The 19,250-nt window shown below is 44.7% G+C and overlaps 1 protein-coding gene across 1 annotated transcript in view; it reads left to right on the forward strand.

Annotated features, from left to right (window-relative positions):
* Positions 1 to 9,295: 9,295 nt before the first annotated feature.
* Positions 9,296 to 19,250, forward strand: part of LOC142269897 (attractin-like) — a gene marked incomplete at its 3' end in the record, with an annotated part of 73,939 nt that continues 63,984 nt past the window's right edge. Inside the window, exon 1 of the mRNA XM_075332420.1 lies at positions 9,296 to 9,603. Within this exon, the coding sequence (XP_075188535.1) occupies positions 9,428 to 9,603 (176 nt within the window). The remainder of the gene's footprint in view (positions 9,604 to 19,250) is intronic.

Below are 19,250 nucleotides of genomic sequence, written 5' to 3' on the forward strand. Positions count from 1 at the left end.
ACACTGCCTCTCCTGGCTCACCCCCTCTGACACCGCCTCTCCTGGCTCACCCCCTCTGACACTGCCTCTCCTGGCTCACCCCCTCTGACACTGCCTCTCCTGGCTCACCTCCTCTGACACTGCCTCTCCTGGCTCACCCCCTCTGACACAGCCTCTCCTGGCTCACCTCCTCTGACACTGCCTCTCCTGGCTCACCCCCTCTGACACCGCCTCTCCTGGCTCACCTCCTCTGACACTGCCTCTCCTGGCTCACCCCCTCTGACACCGCCTCTCCTGGCTCACCCCCTCTGACACTGCCTCTCCTGGCTCACCTCCTCTGACACAAACAGGCTCTCACCACTTTCAAGGCTGCACTCCAAGCTGCAAAAAAACCCTAATTCTCATCCCTCATATCCTCTATCCCACAACCCTAAACAGCTATTCAACACTTTCAATTCTCTCCTCCGTCCTCCGGCGCCACCTCCCTCTTCCCTCATCTCAGCTGAAGACTTTGCCTCTTTCTTCAAGCAGAAGATTGACAACATCAGAGCAAGCTTTGGCCCACAATCACCACAGCCCCTCATCATCGCTACTCAGCCCTCGTCCTCCAAATCCAGCTTCTCCACCATGACGGAAGATCATCTTTCCACTCTACTCTCAAGATCACATCTAACCACCTGTGCACTGGACCCGCTCCCATCGCACCTCATCCCCAACATCATCGCAGTCCTCATCCCAACCCTAACCCATCTCTTCAACCTATCACTAAGAATTGGTGTATTCCCTTCATGATTTAAACATGCCTCCATCACACCCATTCTCAAAAAGCCCTCCCTTGACCCATCCCCTGTGTCAAACTATCGCCCCATATCACTTCTCCCCTAAGCCTCAAAACTACTGGAGCAGCATGTCCATCTTGAATTGTCCCCATACCTCTCCTCCTGCTCCCTCTTTGACCGGCTACAATCTGGCTTCCGACCTCAACACTCTACTGAAATTGCCCTGACCAAAGTCACTAATGATCTACTAACCGCCAAAGCCAAGTGACACTTCTCTGTCCTCCTCCTCCTGGACCTGTCCTCTGCCTTCGACACAGTAGACCATTCCCTTCTACTATAGATTCTCTCATCTCTGGGCATCACAGACTTGGCCCTATCTTGGATCTCCTCATACCTAACCGACCGAACTTTCAGTGTCTCCCACTCTCACACCACTTCCTCATCTCGCCCCCTATCTGTCAGGGTCCCTCAAGGCTCAGTTCTTGGACCCCTGCTGTTCTCCATCTACACCTTCGGCCTGGGACAGCTCATAGAGTCCCACGGCTTTCAGTATCATCTCTACGCTGATGATACGCAGATCTACCTCTCTGGACCTGACATCTCCTCCCTATTAACCAGAACCCCACAATGTCTGTCTGCTATTTCATCCTTCTTCTCTGCTCGATTCCTAAAACTGAACATGGACAAAACAGAATTCATTGTCTTTCCTCCTCCTCCTCACTAAACCCCCCCACCTGACATATCCATCAATGTCAATGGCTGCTCACTCTCCCCGGTCCCACGTGCTCGCTGCCTGGGAGTAATCCTAGACTCTGATCTCTCTTTCAAGCCACACATCCAAGCCCTTCTTCACCTCCTGCCGCCTCCAACTCAAAAATATTTCCCGGATCCGAACATTCCTTTCCCAAGAAGCTGCAAAAACCCTAGTACATGCCCTTATTATCTCCCACCTGGATTATTGCAACCTCCTGCTCTGTGGCCTCCCTTCTAACAGTCTCGCACCCCTACAATCTATTCTAAACTCTGCTGCCGGGCTAATCCACCTGTCCCCCCGCTACTCCCCGACCTCCCCTCTCTGCCAATCCCGTCACTGGCTTCCCATTGCCCAACGACTCCAGTTCAAAACCCTAACCATGACCTACAAAGCCATCCACAACCTGTCTCCTCCTTACATCTGTGACGTAGTCTCCCGGTACTTACCTGCACGCAACCTCAGATCCTCACAAGATCTCCTTCTCTACTCCACTCTCATCTCCTCTTCCCACCATCGCATCCAAGATTTCTCCCGTGCCTCCCCCATACTCTGGAATGCTCTGCCACAACACATCAGACTCTCGCCTACCTTGACAAGCTTCAAAAGGAACCTGAAGACCCACCTCTTCCGACAAGCCTACAACCTGCCGTAACCCTCAGTCTGATACAGCGCCGCACGACCAGCTCTACCCTCACCTACTGTATCCTCACCCATCCCGTGTAGACTGTGAGACCTCGCGGGCAGGGACCTCCATCCTCCTGTACCTGTCTGTGCCTTGTATTGTTTATGATTATTGTACTTGTCCCTATTATGTATACCCCTTTCACATGTAAAGCGCCATGGAATTGATGACGCAATAATAATAATAATAATAATAATTATTACACAGTCTATCCTCCCTATAGATGATTATTACAGTCTATCCTCTTATAAATGATTATTACACAGTCTATCCTCCTATAGATGATTATTACACAGTCTATCCTCCAATAGATGATTATTACACAGTTTATCCTCCTATAGATGATTATTACACATTCTATCCTCCTATAGATGATTATTACACAGTCTATCCTCCTATAGATGATTATTACACAGTCCATCCTCTTATAGATGATTATTACACAGTCTATCCTCCCATAGATAATTATTACACAGTCCATCCTCTTATAGATGATTATTACACAGTCTATCCTCCCATAGATAATTATTACACAGTCCATCCTCTTATAGATGATTATTACACATTCTATCCTCCTATAGATGATTATTACACATTCTATCCTCCTATAGATGATTATTACACAGTCCATCCTCTTATAGATGATTATTACACAGTCTATCCTCTTATAGATGATTATTACACAGTCTATCCTCTTATAGATGATTATTACACAGTCTATCCTCCTATAGATGATTATTACACAGTCCATCCTCTTATAGATGATTATTACACAGTCTATCCTCCTATAGATGATTATTACACAGTCCATCCTCTTATAGATGATTATTACACAGTCTATCCTCTTATAGATGATTATTACACAGTCTATCCTCCTATAGATGATTATTACGCAGTCTATCCTCCTATAGATGATTATTACACATTCTATCCTCCTATAGATGATTATTACGCAGTCTATCCTCCTATAGATGATTATTACACATTCTATCCTCCTATAGATGATTATTACACAGTCTATCCTCCTATAGATGATTATTACACATTCTATCCTCCTATAGATGATTATTACACAGTCTATCCTCCTATAGATGATTATTACACAGTCCATCCTCTTATAGATGATTATTACACAGTCTATCCTCCTATAGATGATTATTACGCAGTCTATCCTCCTATAGATGATTATTACACAGTCCATCCTCTTATAGATAATTATTACACAGTCTATCGTCCTATAGATGATTATTACACATTCTATCCTCCTATAGATGATTATTACACAGTCTATCCTCCTATAGATGATTATTACACAGTCCATCCTCTTATAGATAATTATTACACAGTCTATCCTCCTATAGATGATTATTACACAGTCTATCCTCCTATAGATGATTATTACACAGTCCATCCTCTTATAGATGATTATTACACAGTCTATCCTCCAATAGATGATTATTACGCAGTCTATCCTCCTATAGATGATTATTACGCAGTCTATCCTCCTATAGATAATTATTACGCAGTCTATCCTCCCTATAGATGATTATTACGCAGTCTATCCTCCCTATAGATGATTATTACAGTCTATCCTCCCTGTAGATGATTATTACACAGTCTATCCTCTTATAGATGATTATTACGCAGTCTATCCTCCTATAGATGATTATTACACAGTCTATCCTCCCTATAGATGATTATCACGCAGTCTATCCTCTTATAGATGATTATTACGCAGTCTATCCTCCTATAGATGATTATTACACAGTCTATCCTCCCTATAGATGATTATTACACAGTCTATCCTCTTATGGATGATTATTACACAGTCTATCCTCCCTATAGATGATTATTACGCAGTCTATCCTCTTATAGATGATTATTACGCAGTCTATCCTCCTATAGATGATTATTACACAGTCTATCCTCCTATAGATGATTATTACACAGTCTATCCTCCTATAGATGATTATTACGCAGTCTATCCTCTTATAGATGATTATTACACAGTCTATCCTCCTATAGATGATTATTACGCAGTCTATCCTCCTATAGATGATTATTACACAGTCTATCCTCCCTATAGATGATTATTACAGTCTATCCTCCCTATAGATGATTATTACACAGTCTATCCTCTTATAGATGATTATTACACAGTCTATCCTCCTATAGATGATTATTACACAGTCTATCCTCCTATAGATGATTATTAGACAGTCTATCCTCTTATAGATGATTATTACACAGTCTATCCTCTTAAAGATGATTATTACGCAGTCTATCCTCCTATAGATGATTATTACGCAGTCTATCCTCCTATAGATGATTATTACACAGTCTATCCTCCCTATAGATGATTATTACAGTCTATCCTCCCTGTAGATGATTATTACACAGTCTATCCTCTTATAGATGATTATTACACAGTCTATCCTCCTATAGATGATTATTACACAGTCTATCCTCCTATAGATGATTATTACACAGTCTATCCTCTTATAGATGATTATTACACAGTCTATCCTCCTATAGATGATTATTACGCAGTCTATCCTCCTATAGATGATTATTACGCAGTCTATCCTTCTATAGATAATTATTACGCAGTCTATCCTCCCTATAGATGATTATTACGCAATCTATCCTCCCTATAGATGATTATTACACAGTCTATCCTCCCTATAGATGATTATTACACAGTCTATCCTCCCTATAGATGATTATTATGCAGTCTATCCTCCCTATAGATATTACACAGTCTATCCTCCTATAGATGATTATTACGCAGTCTATCCTCCCTATAGATGATTATTACGCAGTCTATCCTCTTATAGATGATTATTACACAGTCTATCCTCCCTATAGATGATTATTACGCAGTCTATCCTCCCTGGAGATGATTATTACACAGTCTATCCTTGTATAGATGATTATTATGCAGTCTATCCTCCTATAGATGATTATTACGCAGTCTATCCTTCCTATAGATGATTATTACGCAGTCTATCCTCCTATAGATGATTATTACACAGTCTATCCTCCTATAGATGATTATTACGCAGTCTATCCTCCATATAGATGATTATTACACAGTCTATCCTCCCTATAGATGATTATTACACAGTCTATCCTCCATATAGATGATTATTACAGTCTATCCTCCCATAGATGATTATTACACAGTCTATCCTCCTATAGATGATTATTACGCAGTCTATCCTCCTATAGATGATTATTACACAGTCTATCCTCCTATAGATGATTATTAGACAGTCTATCCTCTTATAGATGATTATTACACAGTCTATCCTCTTAAAGATGATTATTACGCAGTCTATCCTCCTATAGATGATTATTACGCAGTCTATCCTCCTATAGATGATTATTACACAGTCTATCCTCCCTATAGATGATTATTACAGTCTATCCTCCCTGTAGATGATTATTACACAGTCTATCCTCTTATAGATGATTATTACACAGTCTATCCTCCTATAGATGATTATTACACAGTCTATCCTCCTATAGATGATTATTACACAGTCTATCCTCTTATAGATGATTATTACACAGTCTATCCTCCTATAGATGATTATTACGCAGTCTATCCTCCTATAGATGATTATTACGCAGTCTATCCTTCTATAGATAATTATTACGCAGTCTATCCTCCCTATAGATGATTATTACGCAATCTATCCTCCCTATAGATGATTATTACACAGTCTATCCTCCCTATAGATGATTATTACACAGTCTATCCTCCCTATAGATGATTATTACGCAGTCTATCCTCCCTATAGATATTACACAGTCTATCCTCCTATAGATGATTATTACGCAGTCTATCCTCCCTATAGATGATTATTACACAGTCTATCCTCCCTATAGATGATTATTACGCAGTCTATCCTCCTATAGATGATTATTACACAGTCTATCCTCCCTATAGATGATTATTACGCAGTCTATCCTCCCTGGAGATGATTATTACACAGTCTATCCTTGTATAGATGATTATTATGCAGTCTATCCTCCTATAGATGATTATTACGCAGTCTATCCTTCCTATAGATGATTATTACGCAGTCTATCCTCCTATAGATGATTATTACACAGTCTATCCTCCTATAGATGATTATTACGCAGTCTATCCTCCATATAGATGATTATTACACAGTCTATCCTCCCTATAGATGATTATTACACAGTCTATCCTCCATATAGATGATTATTACAGTCTATCCTCCCATAGATGATTATTACACAGTCTATCCTCCTATAGATGATTATTACGCAGTCTATCCTCCTATAGATGATTATTACACAGTCTATCCTCCCTATAGATGATTATTACGCAGTCTATCCTCCCTATAGATGATTATTATGCAGTCTATCCTCCTATAGATGATTATTACGCAGTCTATCCTTCCTATAGATGATTATTACGCAGTCTATCCTCCTATAGATGATTATTACACAGTCTATCCTCCTATAGATGATTATTACACAGTCTATCCTCCCTATAGATGATTATTACGCAGTCTATCCTCCTATAGATGATTATTACACAGTCTATCCTCCCTATAGATGATTATTATGCAGTCTATCCTCCCTATAGATGATTATTATGCAGTCTATCCTCCTATAGATGATTATTACGCAGTCTATCCTTCCTATAGATGATTATTACGCAGTCTATCCTCCTATAGAAGATTATTACACAGTCTATCCTCCCTATAGATGATTATTACGCAGTCTATCCTCCCTATAGATGATTATTATGCAGTCTATCCTCCTATAGATGATTATTACAGTCTATCCTCCTATAGATGATTATTACACAGTCTATCCTCCATATAGATGATTATTACAGTCTATCCTCCCATAGATGATTATTACACAGTCTATCCTCCTATAGATGATTATTACGCAGTCTATCCTCCTATAGATGATTATTACACAGTCTATCCTCCCTATAGATGATTATTACGCAGTCTATCCTCCCTATAGATGATTATTATGCAGTCTATCCTCCTATAGATGATTATTACGCAGTCTATCCTTCCTATAGATGATTATTACGCAGTCTATCCTCCTATAGATGATTATTACACAGTCTATCCTCCTATAGATGATTATTACACAGTCTATCCTCCCTATAGATGATTATTACGCAGTCTATCCTCCTATAGATGATTATTACGCAGTCTATCCTTCCTATAGATGATTATTACGCAGTCTATCCTCCTATAGAAGATTATTACACAGTCTATCCTCCCTATAGATGATTATTACGCAGTCTATCCTCCCTATAGATGATTATTATGCAGTCTATCCTCCTATAGATGATTATTACAGTCTATCCTCCTATAGATGATTATTACACAGTCTATCCTCCATATAGATGATTATTACAGTCTATCCTCCCATAGATGATTATTACACAGTCTATCCTCCTATAGATGATTATTACGCAGTCTATCCTCCTATAGATGATTATTACACAGTCTATCCTCCCTATAGATGATTATTACGCAGTCTATCCTCCCTATAGATGATTATTATGCAGTCTATCCTCCTATAGATGATTATTACGCAGTCTATCCTTCCTATAGATGATTATTACGCAGTCTATCCTCCTATAGATGATTATTACACAGTCTATCCTCCTATAGATGATTATTACACAGTCTATCCTCCCTATAGATGATTATTACGCAGTCTATCCTCCTATAGATGATTATTACACAGTCTATCCTCCCTATAGATGATTATTATGCAGTCTATCCTCCCTATAGATGATTATTATGTAGTCTATCCTCCTATAGATGATTATTACGCAGTCTATCCTTCCTATAGATGATTATTACGCAGTCTATCCTCCTATAGAAGATTATTACACAGTCTATCCTCCCTATAGATGATTATTACGCAGTCTATCCTCCCTATAGATGATTATTATGCAGTCTATCCTCCTATAGATGATTATTACAGTCTATCCTCCTATAGATGATTATTACACAGTCTATCCCCCCTATACATGATTATTACGCAGTCTATCCTCCCTATAGATGATTATTATCCAGTCTATCCTCCCTATAGATGATTATTACACAGTCTATCCTCCCTATAGATGATTATTACACAGTCTATCCTCCCTATAGATGATTATTATACAGTCTATCCTCCCTATAGATGATTATTATCCAGTCTATCCTCCCTATAGATGATTATTACACAGTCTATCCTCCCTATAGATGATTATTACACAGTCTATCCTCCCTATACATGATTATTACGCAGTCTATCCTCCCTATAGATGATTATTATCCAGTCTATCCTCCCTATAGATGATTATTACACAGTCTATCCTCCCTATAGATGATTATTACACAGTCTATCCTCCCTATACATGATTATTACGCAGTCTATCCTCCCTATAGATGATTATTATCCAGTCTATCCTCCCTATAGATGATTATTACACAGTCTATCCTCCCTATAGATGATTATTACACAGTCTATCCTCCCTATAGATGATTATTACGCAGTCTATCCTCCCTATAGATGATTATTACACAGTCTATCCGCCCTATAGATGATTATTACACAGTCTATCCTCCCATAGATGATTATTACACAGTCTATCCTCCCTATACATGATTATTACGCAGTCTATCCTCCTATAGATGATTATTACGCAGTCTATCCTCCCTATAGATGATTATTACGCAGTCTATCCTCCTATAGATGATTATTATCCAGTCTATCCTCCCATAGATGATTATTACACAGTCTATCCTCCTATAGTTGATCATCACTCAGTCTATCCTCCCACAGATGACCATTCTCCCCTGTGGCGTCCTCTGGCACAGAATGACATGATGACAGAGCAGCAGGGCCTGTGTGGAGGGGCAGCCCCTCTGGGTGGGGTTATGCTGCTGCTCATAGTCCGATCCTGTGCACATGTCGTGTGGTCTGACATGAGAGTGGAGGAAGCTAGCATGGTCTCCATGGAGACGGCGCAGCGCAGACCACTGAGGAGCGGTGAGGACACGACAGCGTCTCCCCCGGCCTCCTGCCTGAGTGGTCGCTCCCAGAATGGAGCGCAGCGCACACGTGACCGCGGAGAGCCCCGCCCCCGGGTCAGGCCTGGCAGCCCAGTGACGACATCGGAGTGAGCGGAGGAGTCCGGAGAGCGAGCGCCGGCGGCGGCCCGGGGCAGACATGCGGGCGGCGGGGCTGCTGCTCGTGCTGCTCCAGCTGTGCGTGTGCCCGGAGCTGGAGGCCAAGGACTGCGACAAGCCCTGTGTGAACGGCGTGTGCCAGCCCGCCAGCGGACAGTGCCAGTGCGAGCCCGGCTGGACCGGAGAGCAGTGCCAGCACTGCGGGGGCCGCTTCAGGTGAGGGCACGGCTTGCGCGCCGGCGCCGGGACACGGTGTACGTGTGCTGTACGGTGTGTCACTGACCGGCACTCGTATACTGTGTGTATACTGTGTGTGTGTACAGTGTATATACTGTGTGTGTGTACAGTGTATATACTGTGTGTGTGTACAGTGTATATACTGTGTGTGTACAGCGTATATACTGTGTGTGTACAGTGTATATACTGTGTGTGTACAGTGTATATACTGTGTGTGTACAGCGTATATACTGTGTGTGTGTACAGTGTATATACTGTGTGTGTGTACAGTGTATATACTGTGTGTGTGTACAGTGTATATACTGTGTGTGTGTGCAGTGTATATACTGTGTGTGTGTGTGCAGTGTATATACTGTGTGTGTGTGTGCAGTGTATATACTGTGTGTGTGTGTGCAGTGTATATACTGTGTGTGTGTGTGCAGTGTATATACTGTGTGTGTACAGTGTATATACTGTGTGTGTGTACAGTGTATATACTGTGTGTGTGTGTGCAGTGTATATACTGTGGGTGTACAGTGTATATACTGTGTGTGTGTACAGTGTATATACTGTGTGTGTGTACAGTGTATATACTGTGTGTGTGTACAGTGTATATACTGTGTGTGTGTACAGTGTATATACTGTGTGTGTGTGCAGTGTATATACTGTGTGTGTGTGTGCAGTGTATATACTGTGTGTGTGTGTGCAGTGTATATACTGTGTGTGTGTGTGCAGTGTATATACTGTGTGTGTGTGCAGTGTATATACTGTGTGTGTGTGTACAGTGTATATACTGTGTGTGTGTACAGTGTATATACTGTGTGTGTACAGTGTATATACTGTGTGTGTGCAGTGTATATACTGTGTGTGTGTGTACAGTGTATATACTGTGTGTGTACAGTGTATATACTGTGTGTGTACAGTGTATATACTGTGTGTGTGTACAGTGTATATACTGTGTGTGTGTGCAGTGTATATACTGTGTGTGTGTGTGCAGTGTATATACTGTGTGTGTGTGTGTGTGTGCAGTGTATATACTGTGTGCAGTGTATATACTGTGTGTGTGTACAGTGTATATACTGTGTGCGTACAGCGTATATACTGTGTGTGTACAGTGTATATGCTGTGTGTGTACAGTGTATATACTGTGTGTGTGCGTACAGTGTATATGCTGTGTGTGTACAGTGTATATACTGTGTGTGTGCGTACAGTGTATATACTGTGTGTGTGCGTACAGTGTATATACTGTGTGTGTGCGTACAGTGTATATACTGTGTGTGTGTGTACAGTGTATATACTGTGTGTGCGTACAGCGTATATACTGTGTGTGTACAGTGTATATACTGTGTGTGTGTGTGTGTGTACAGTGTATATACTGTGTGTGTACAGTGTGTGTACAGTGTATATACTGTGTGTGTACAGTGTATATACTGTGTGTGTACAGTGTATATACTGTGTGTGTACAGTGTATATACTGTGTGTACAGTGTATATACTGTGTGTGTACAGTGTATATACTGTGTGTACAGTGTATATACTGTGTGTACAGTGTATATACTGTGTGTGTACAGTGTATATAGTGTGTGTGTGCAGTGTATATACTCTGTGTGTGTGCAGTGTATATACTGTGTGTGTGCAGTGTATATACTGTGTGTGTGTGTGCAGTGTATATACTGTGTGTGTGTGCAGTGTATATACTGTGTGTGTGCAGTGTATATACTGTGTACAGTGTATATACTGTGTGTGTACAGTGTATATACTGTGTACAGTGTATATACTGTGTGTGTACAGTGTATATACTGTGTGTGTACAGTGTATATACTGTGTGTGTACAGTGTATATACTGTGTGTGTACAGTGTATATACTGTGTGTGTACAGTGTATATACTGTGTGTGTACAGTGTATATACTGTGTGTGTACAGTGTATATACTGTGTGTGTACAGTGTATATACTGTGTGTGTACAGTGTATATACTGTGTGTGTACAGTGTATATACTGTGTGTGTACAGTGTATATACTGTGTGTGTACAGTGTATATACTGTGTGTGTACAGTGTATATACTGTGTGCGTACAGTGTATATACTGTGTGCGTACAGTGTATATACTGTGTGTGCGTACAGCGTATATACTGTGTGTGCGTACAGCGTATATACTGTGTGTGCGCGTACAGCGTATATACTGTGTGTGCGCGTACAGCGTATATACTGTGTGTGCGCGTACAGCGTATATACTGTGTGTGCGCGTACAGCGTATATACTGTGTGTGCGCGTACAGCGTATATACTGTGTGTGCGCGTACAGCGTATATACTGTGTGTGCGCGTACAGCGTATATACTGTGTGTGCGCGTACAGCGTATATACTGTGTGTGCGCGTACAGCGTATATACTGTGTGTGCGCGTACAGCGTATATACTGTGTGTGCGCGTACAGCGTATATACTGTGTGTGCGCGTACAGCGTATATACTGTGTGTGCGCGTACAGCGTATATACTGTGTGTGCGCGTACAGCGTATATACTGTGTGTGCGCGTACAGCGTATATACTGTGTGTGCGCGTACAGCGTATATACTGTGTGTGCGCGTACAGCGTATATACGGTGTGTGCGCGTACAGCGTATATACGGTGTGTGCGCGTACAGCGTATATACGGGTGTGTGTGCGCGTACAGCGTATATACGGTGTGTGCGCGTACAGCGTATATACGGTGTGTGCGCGTACAGCGTATATACGGTGTGTGCGCGTACAGCGTATATACGGTGTGTGCGCGTACAGCGTATATACGGTGTGTGTGCGCGTACAGCGTATATACGGTGTGTGTGCGCGTACAGCGTATATACGGTGTGTGTGTGCGCGTACAGCGTATATACGGTGTGTGTGCGCGTACAGCGTATATACGGTGTGTGTGCGCGTACAGCGTATATACGGTGTGTGTGCGCGTACAGCGTATATACGGTTGTCAGTGTATATACGGTGTGTGTACAGTGTATATACTGTGTGTACAGTGTATATACTGTGTGTGTACAGTGTATATACTGTGTGTGTACAGTGTATATACTGTGTGTGTGTGTGCGTACAGCGTATATACTGTGTGTGTGTGCGTACAGCGTATATACTGTGTGTGTACAGTGTATATACGGTGTGTGTACAGTGTATATACTGTGTGTACAGTGTATATACTGTGTGTGTACAGTGTATATACTGTGTGTGTACAGTGTATATACTGTGTGTGTGTGTGCGTACAGCGTATATACTGTGTGTGTGTGCGTACAGCGTATATACTGTGTGTGTGCGCGTACAGCGTATATGCTGTGTGTGTGCGCGTACAGCGTATGTGCTGTGTGTGTGCGCGTACAGCGTATATACGGTGTGTGTGGCGCGTACAGCGTATATACGGTGTGTGTGCGCGTACAGCGTATATACGGTGTGTGTGCGCGTGCAGCGTATATACGGTGTGTGTGCGCGTGCAGCGTATATACGGTGTGTGTGCGCGTGCAGCGTATATACGGTGTGTGTGCGCGTGCAGCGTATATACGGTGTGTGTTGCGCGTACAGCGTATATACGGTGTGTGTGCGCGTACAGCGTATATACGGTGTGTGTGCGCGTACAGCGTATATACGGTGTGTGTGCGCGTACAGCGTATATACGGTGTGTGTGCGCGTACAGCGTATATACGGTGTGTGTGCGCGTACAGCGTATATACGGTGTGTGTGCGCGTACAGCGTATATACGGTGTGTGTGCGCGTACAGCGTATATACGGTGTGTGTGCGCGTACAGCGTATATACGGTGTGTGTGCGCGTACAGCGTATATACGGTGTGTGTGCGCGTACAGCGTATATACGGTGTGTGTGCGCGTACAGCGTATATACGGTGTGTGTGCTGCGTACAGCGTATATACGGTGTGTGTGTGCGTACAGCGTATATACGGTGTGTGTGTGCGTACAGCGTATATACGGTGTGTGTGTGCGTACAGCGTATATACTGTGTGTGTGTGCGTACAGCGTATATACTGTGTGTGTGTGCGTACAGCGTATATACTGTGTGTGTGTGCGCAGCGTGCGATGTACAGTGTCATACTGTGTACGTGTGTATGGAGTGTTTTTATATCTCCAAACAGTATATCACACAAGTGAGTACACCCCTCACATTTGTGTAAATATTTTGTCTTTTCCTGGGACAGCACTGCAGATCTGCCCCTGTGATACAATGTGCAGTGTCAGTGTGCAGCTTGTATAACAGGGTAAACAACTTAACACACAGACATTAATGGCTAAACCGCTGGCAACAAAGTGAGTACACCCTAAGTGAAAATGACCAAATTGTGAATATTTTGTGTGGCCGCCATTATTTACCAGCACGACAGTCTCTCTTGGGCCTGGAGGTCACTAGAGCTTCACAAGAACCGCTTAATCCTCTTCCATCCTCCATGATGACATCACAGAGCTGGTGGATGTTAGAGAACTTGCGCTCCTTCCATATGAAGAGGTCCCACAGATGCTCTATAGGGTTTAGGTCTGGACAGCCTCGGCTGGTCCAGCGCCTTCACCCTCATGTTCTTTAGCGAGGTAGTGGTGGTCTTGGAGGTGTTTAGGGTCGTTATCATATTGGAATATGAAGGGAGGAGATCATCCTCTGCTTTAGTATGTCACAGGACATGTTGGCATTCATGGTTCCCTCAATGATCTAACCCCTACAGCCGGGAGCACTCATGCAGCCCCAAACCATGATATTCCCACCACCATGCCTGACTGTAGGCAGGATACACTTCTCTTTGCCCTCCTCATCTGGTTGCAGCCACACTCCCTTCACACCATCTGAACCAAATAAGTTTATCTTGGTCTCATCAGACCACCATAATACACTCATCTGTACTCGCCCTCCACGGGTCCATAATACACATCATCTGTACTCGCCCTCCGCGGGTCCATAATACACTCACCTGTACTCGCCCTCCCGCGGGTCCATAATACACTCACCTGTACTCTCCTCCGCGGGTCCATAATACACTCACCTGTACTCGCCCTCCGTGGGTCCATAATACACTCATCTGTACTCGCCCTCCGCGGGTCCATAATACACTCATCTGTACTCGCCCCTCCGCGGGTCCATAATACACTCATCTGTACTCGCCCTCCGCGGGTCCATAATACACTCATCTGTACTCGCCCTCCGCGGGTCCATAATACACTCATTTGTACTCGCCCTCCGCGGGTCCATAATACACTCATCTGTACTCGCCCTCCGCGGGTCCATAATACACTCCTCTGTACTCGCCCTCCGCGGGTCCATAATACACTCCTCTGTACTCGCCCTCCGCGGGTCCATAATACACTCATCTGTACTCGCTCTCCGCGGGTCCATAATACAACTCACCTGTACTCTCCCTCCGCGGGTCCATAATACACTCATCTGTACTCGCCCTCGCGGGTCCATAATACACTCATCTGTACTCGCCCTCCGCGGGTCCATAATACACTCATCTGTACTCGCCCTCCGCGGGTCCATAATACACTCACCTGTACTCGCTCTCCGCGGGTCCATAATACACTCACCTGTACTCGCCCTCCGCGGGTCCATAATACACTCACCTGTACTCGCCCTCCGCGGGTCCATAATACACTCACCTGTACTCGCCCTCCGCGGGTCCATAATACACTCACCTGTACTCGCCCTCCGCGGGTCCATAATACACTCATCTGTACTCGCCCTCCGCGGGTCCATAATACACTCATCTGTACTCGCCCTCCGCGGGTCCATAATACACTCACCTGTACTCGCCCTCCGCGGGTCCATAATACACTCACCTGTACTCGCCCTCCGCGGGTCCATAATACACTCACCTGTACTCGCCCTCCGCGGGTCCATAATACACTCACCTGTACTCGCCCTCCGCGGGTCCATAATACACTCATCTGTACTCGCCCTCCGCGGGTCCATAATACACTCATCTGTACTCGCCCTCCGCGGGTCCATAATACACTCATCTGTACTCGCCCTCCGCGGGTCCATAGTACACTCACCTGTACTCGCCCTCCGCGGGTCCATAATACACTCATCTGTACTCGCCCTCCGCGGGGTCCATAATACACTCACCTGTACTCGCCCTCCGCGGGTCCATAATACACTCACCTGTACTCGCCCTCGAGCGCGGGTCCATAATACACTCACCTGTACTCGCCCTCCGCGGGTCCATAATACACTCCTCTGTACTCGCCCTCCGCGGGTCCATAATACACTCATCTGTACTCGCTCTCCGCGGGTCCATAATACACTCACCTGTACTCTCCCTCCGCGGGTCCATAATACACTCATCTGTACTCGCCCTCCGCGGGTCCATAATACACTCACCTGTACTCTCCCTCCGCGGGTCCATAATACACTCATCTGTACTCGCCCTCCGCGGGTCCATAATACACTCACCTGTACTCGCTCTCCGCGGGTCCATAATACACTCACCTGTACTCGCCCCTCCGCGGGTCCATAATACACTCATCTGTACTCGCCCTCCGCGGGTCCATAATACACTCACCTGTACTCGCCCTCCGCGGGTCCATAATACACTCACCTGTACTCGCCCTCCGCGGGTCCATAATACACTCACCTGTACTCGCCCTCCGCGGGTCCATAATACACTCACCTGTACTCGCCCTCCGCGGGTCCATAATACACTCACCTGTACTCGCCCTCCGCGGGTCCATAATACACTCACCTGTACTCGCCCTCCGCGGGTCCATAATACACTCTCCTGTACTCTCCCTCCGCGGGTCCATAATACACTCTCCTGTACTTGCCCTGATGGAGGAGGCTCGCTGTGACTCCTGATGGAGGAAGGGGAGGCTTGCTGGGACTCCTGATGGAGGAGGGGCAGGCCCGCTGTGACTCCTGATGGAGGAGGGGCAGGCCCGCTGTGACTCCTGATGGAGGAGGGGCAGGCCCGCTGTGACTCCTGATGGAGGAGGGGCAGGCCCGCTGTGACTCCTGATGGAGGAGGGGCAGGCCCGCTGTGACTCCTGATGGAGAAGGGGCAGGCCCGCTGTGACTCCTGATGGAGGAGGGGCAGGCCCGCTGTGACTCCTGATGGAGGAGGGGCAGGCCCGCTGTGACTCCTGATGGAGGAGGGGCAGGCCCGCTGTGACTCCTGATGGAGGAGGGGCAGGCCCGCTGTGACTCCTGATGGAGGAGGGGCAGGCCCGCTGTGACTCCTGATGGAGGAGGGGCAGGCCCCCTGTGACTCCTAGGTTTGTTTTTAGGGGATTGAAGCAGGAGCAAAGTACATTTTAAACAATAGATTTTGGAATAATAATAATTTTCATAAGTGGAAGTTTACTTTTTTTTTTTGTTATGTATGTGCCCCTGCTATGTGCTGTGAAGTGGCCATGTCTGATCGTACAGGGACATGGTCTGATCATACCACAGCTTCTGGGCTGGGGTATACAGATAACACAGCACAGGATCATATCTGATTCTTTCTGTGAGGTAAAATATTTCCTTGCTTGTTTAAGAATCTTTTACCTCACAGAAAACTGCACCTGTGATCCCACGCTGTACTATCTGTATATCATTTGTGTCACCCCCGGCCCCAGGAGCTGTGGTATGATCAGACCATGTCCCTGTACGGTCAGACACAGCTATTACACAGTACACAGCAGGGACACATATATAAGATTATCTTATTAATATATAATGCTACCAAGCACCATCAGTCATTGAATGATGCTACCAAGCACCATCAGTCATTGAATGATGCTACCAAGCACCACCAGTCACTGTATGATACTACCAAACACCATCAGACACTGTATGATGCTACCAAACGCCATCAGACACTGTATGATGCTACCAAGCACCATCAGACACTGTATGATGCTACCAAGCACCATCAGACACTGTATGATGCTACCAAACACCATCAGACACTGTATGATGCTACCAAGCACCATCAGACACTGTATGATGCTACCAAGCACCATCAGACACTGTATGATGCTACCAAACACCATCAGACACTGTATGATGCTACCAAGCACCATCAGACACTGTATGATACTACCAAACACCATCAGACACTGTATGATGCTACCAAACACCATCAGACATCTAATACTAGACAATGCTTTGATCTTTTGACCTTCAGGCTCCATATCTCACCATCCTCTACATCTTTGAGTGGGAGACGACCTTCATTTTATAGACAATCATCTTGGTTATCTCATACATAAATGTGACTTGCAGCTATTTAGCATTTGATTAGTTATGCAGATACTTGTCATGACACCCCATTGTTACTGTTTTGCTCCTGATGGTGGAAAAAGCTTTTTCCTCCTGTATACTACAAATCACAACCTGTTCTCACATTCCCTAATAACTCAGTGTGTTATTGGGTTGATTCCAAGGCGAAAGTAACTGGTTTGAATATAGGAGCAGCCATGAAGATTTCCCAAAAAATGAGAAACCGCATCATCCAGCTCCCAAGAAAATTGCTAAACTGCATCATGTGAGGCCATGACAGGTGGAGGAATAAGAAATGAAGTCCGTCCATCCATTCAAAAGCCAAGAGGTGACGTCCGGGCTAAAATGTCAGTCAACAAGTCGCTCCTCACAAGGTCTATCAGTTCTGGTGACACCCGGCAGTGGAGGCGGCTCGTATGCTTTATAATAGTGAGATCACAGACGGCCATGAAGCACCATGCGACGCACGTTACACAAGTCTGGAATGGGGGCCCGAAAAAAGGTGAAGAAGCCTCAACTCTAATATCATCATAAGACACATTGGCTCAAGTTTACAAAAAAAGTACGAAAAGTAGAAGATTGGAAACGGGAGATTTAGAGCGATGAGACGAAAGTGAATAGACTGCTCTGGTGGGGGCAAATAGGTCTGAAAAAAGGGCTAATGGATGGAGAAATGGAAGCAACTGTCAAGTTCGGTGGAGGAAGCCTGATCATATGAAGGGGGGGTTTACAGCCAAAGGTTATGGACACTTGACCAGGATTTATGGTGGTCTCAATGCTGAGCTATATGTGAGTGTCCTACAAGACGAATAACTTCATACACTCGAGTACTACGGGTATGAAAAGGACGACATAGTGTGACAGCAGGAGAACGACCTGAAGTATACGGCGAGTCTGGAGAAGAAATGGGTCACTGACAATGAAGTAGAGGAGCTGGATTGTCCCCACAGTCCCCAGACCTTAATCCAATCCAACACTTGTGGGTGAAAAAACAGCTGTATACATCCCCAAGTGAGTGACCAGTATACACCAAGACTGGGAATGTGGAGAAGAGACCTGACCAGTATACACCAACACTGGGAACGTGGAGAAGAGACCTGACCAGTATACACCAACACTGCGAACATGGAGAAGAGACCTGACCAGTATGCACCAACACTGGGAACGTGGAGAAGAGACCTGACCAGTATACACCAACACTGGGAACATGGAGAAGAGAGCTGACCAGTATACACCAACACTGGGAACGTGGAGAAGAGACCTGACCAGTATACACCAACACTGGGAACGTGGAGAAGAGACCTGACCAGTATACACCAACACTGGGAACGTGGAGAAGAGACCTGACCAGTATACACCAACACTGCGAACATGGAGAAGAGAGCTGACCAGTATACACCAACACTGGGAACGTGGA

The sequence above is a fragment of the Anomaloglossus baeobatrachus genome, unplaced genomic scaffold (assembly GCF_048569485.1).
Source record: "Anomaloglossus baeobatrachus isolate aAnoBae1 unplaced genomic scaffold, aAnoBae1.hap1 Scaffold_3235, whole genome shotgun sequence".
NCBI classification, from domain to species: Eukaryota; Metazoa; Chordata; class Amphibia; order Anura; family Aromobatidae; genus Anomaloglossus; species Anomaloglossus baeobatrachus.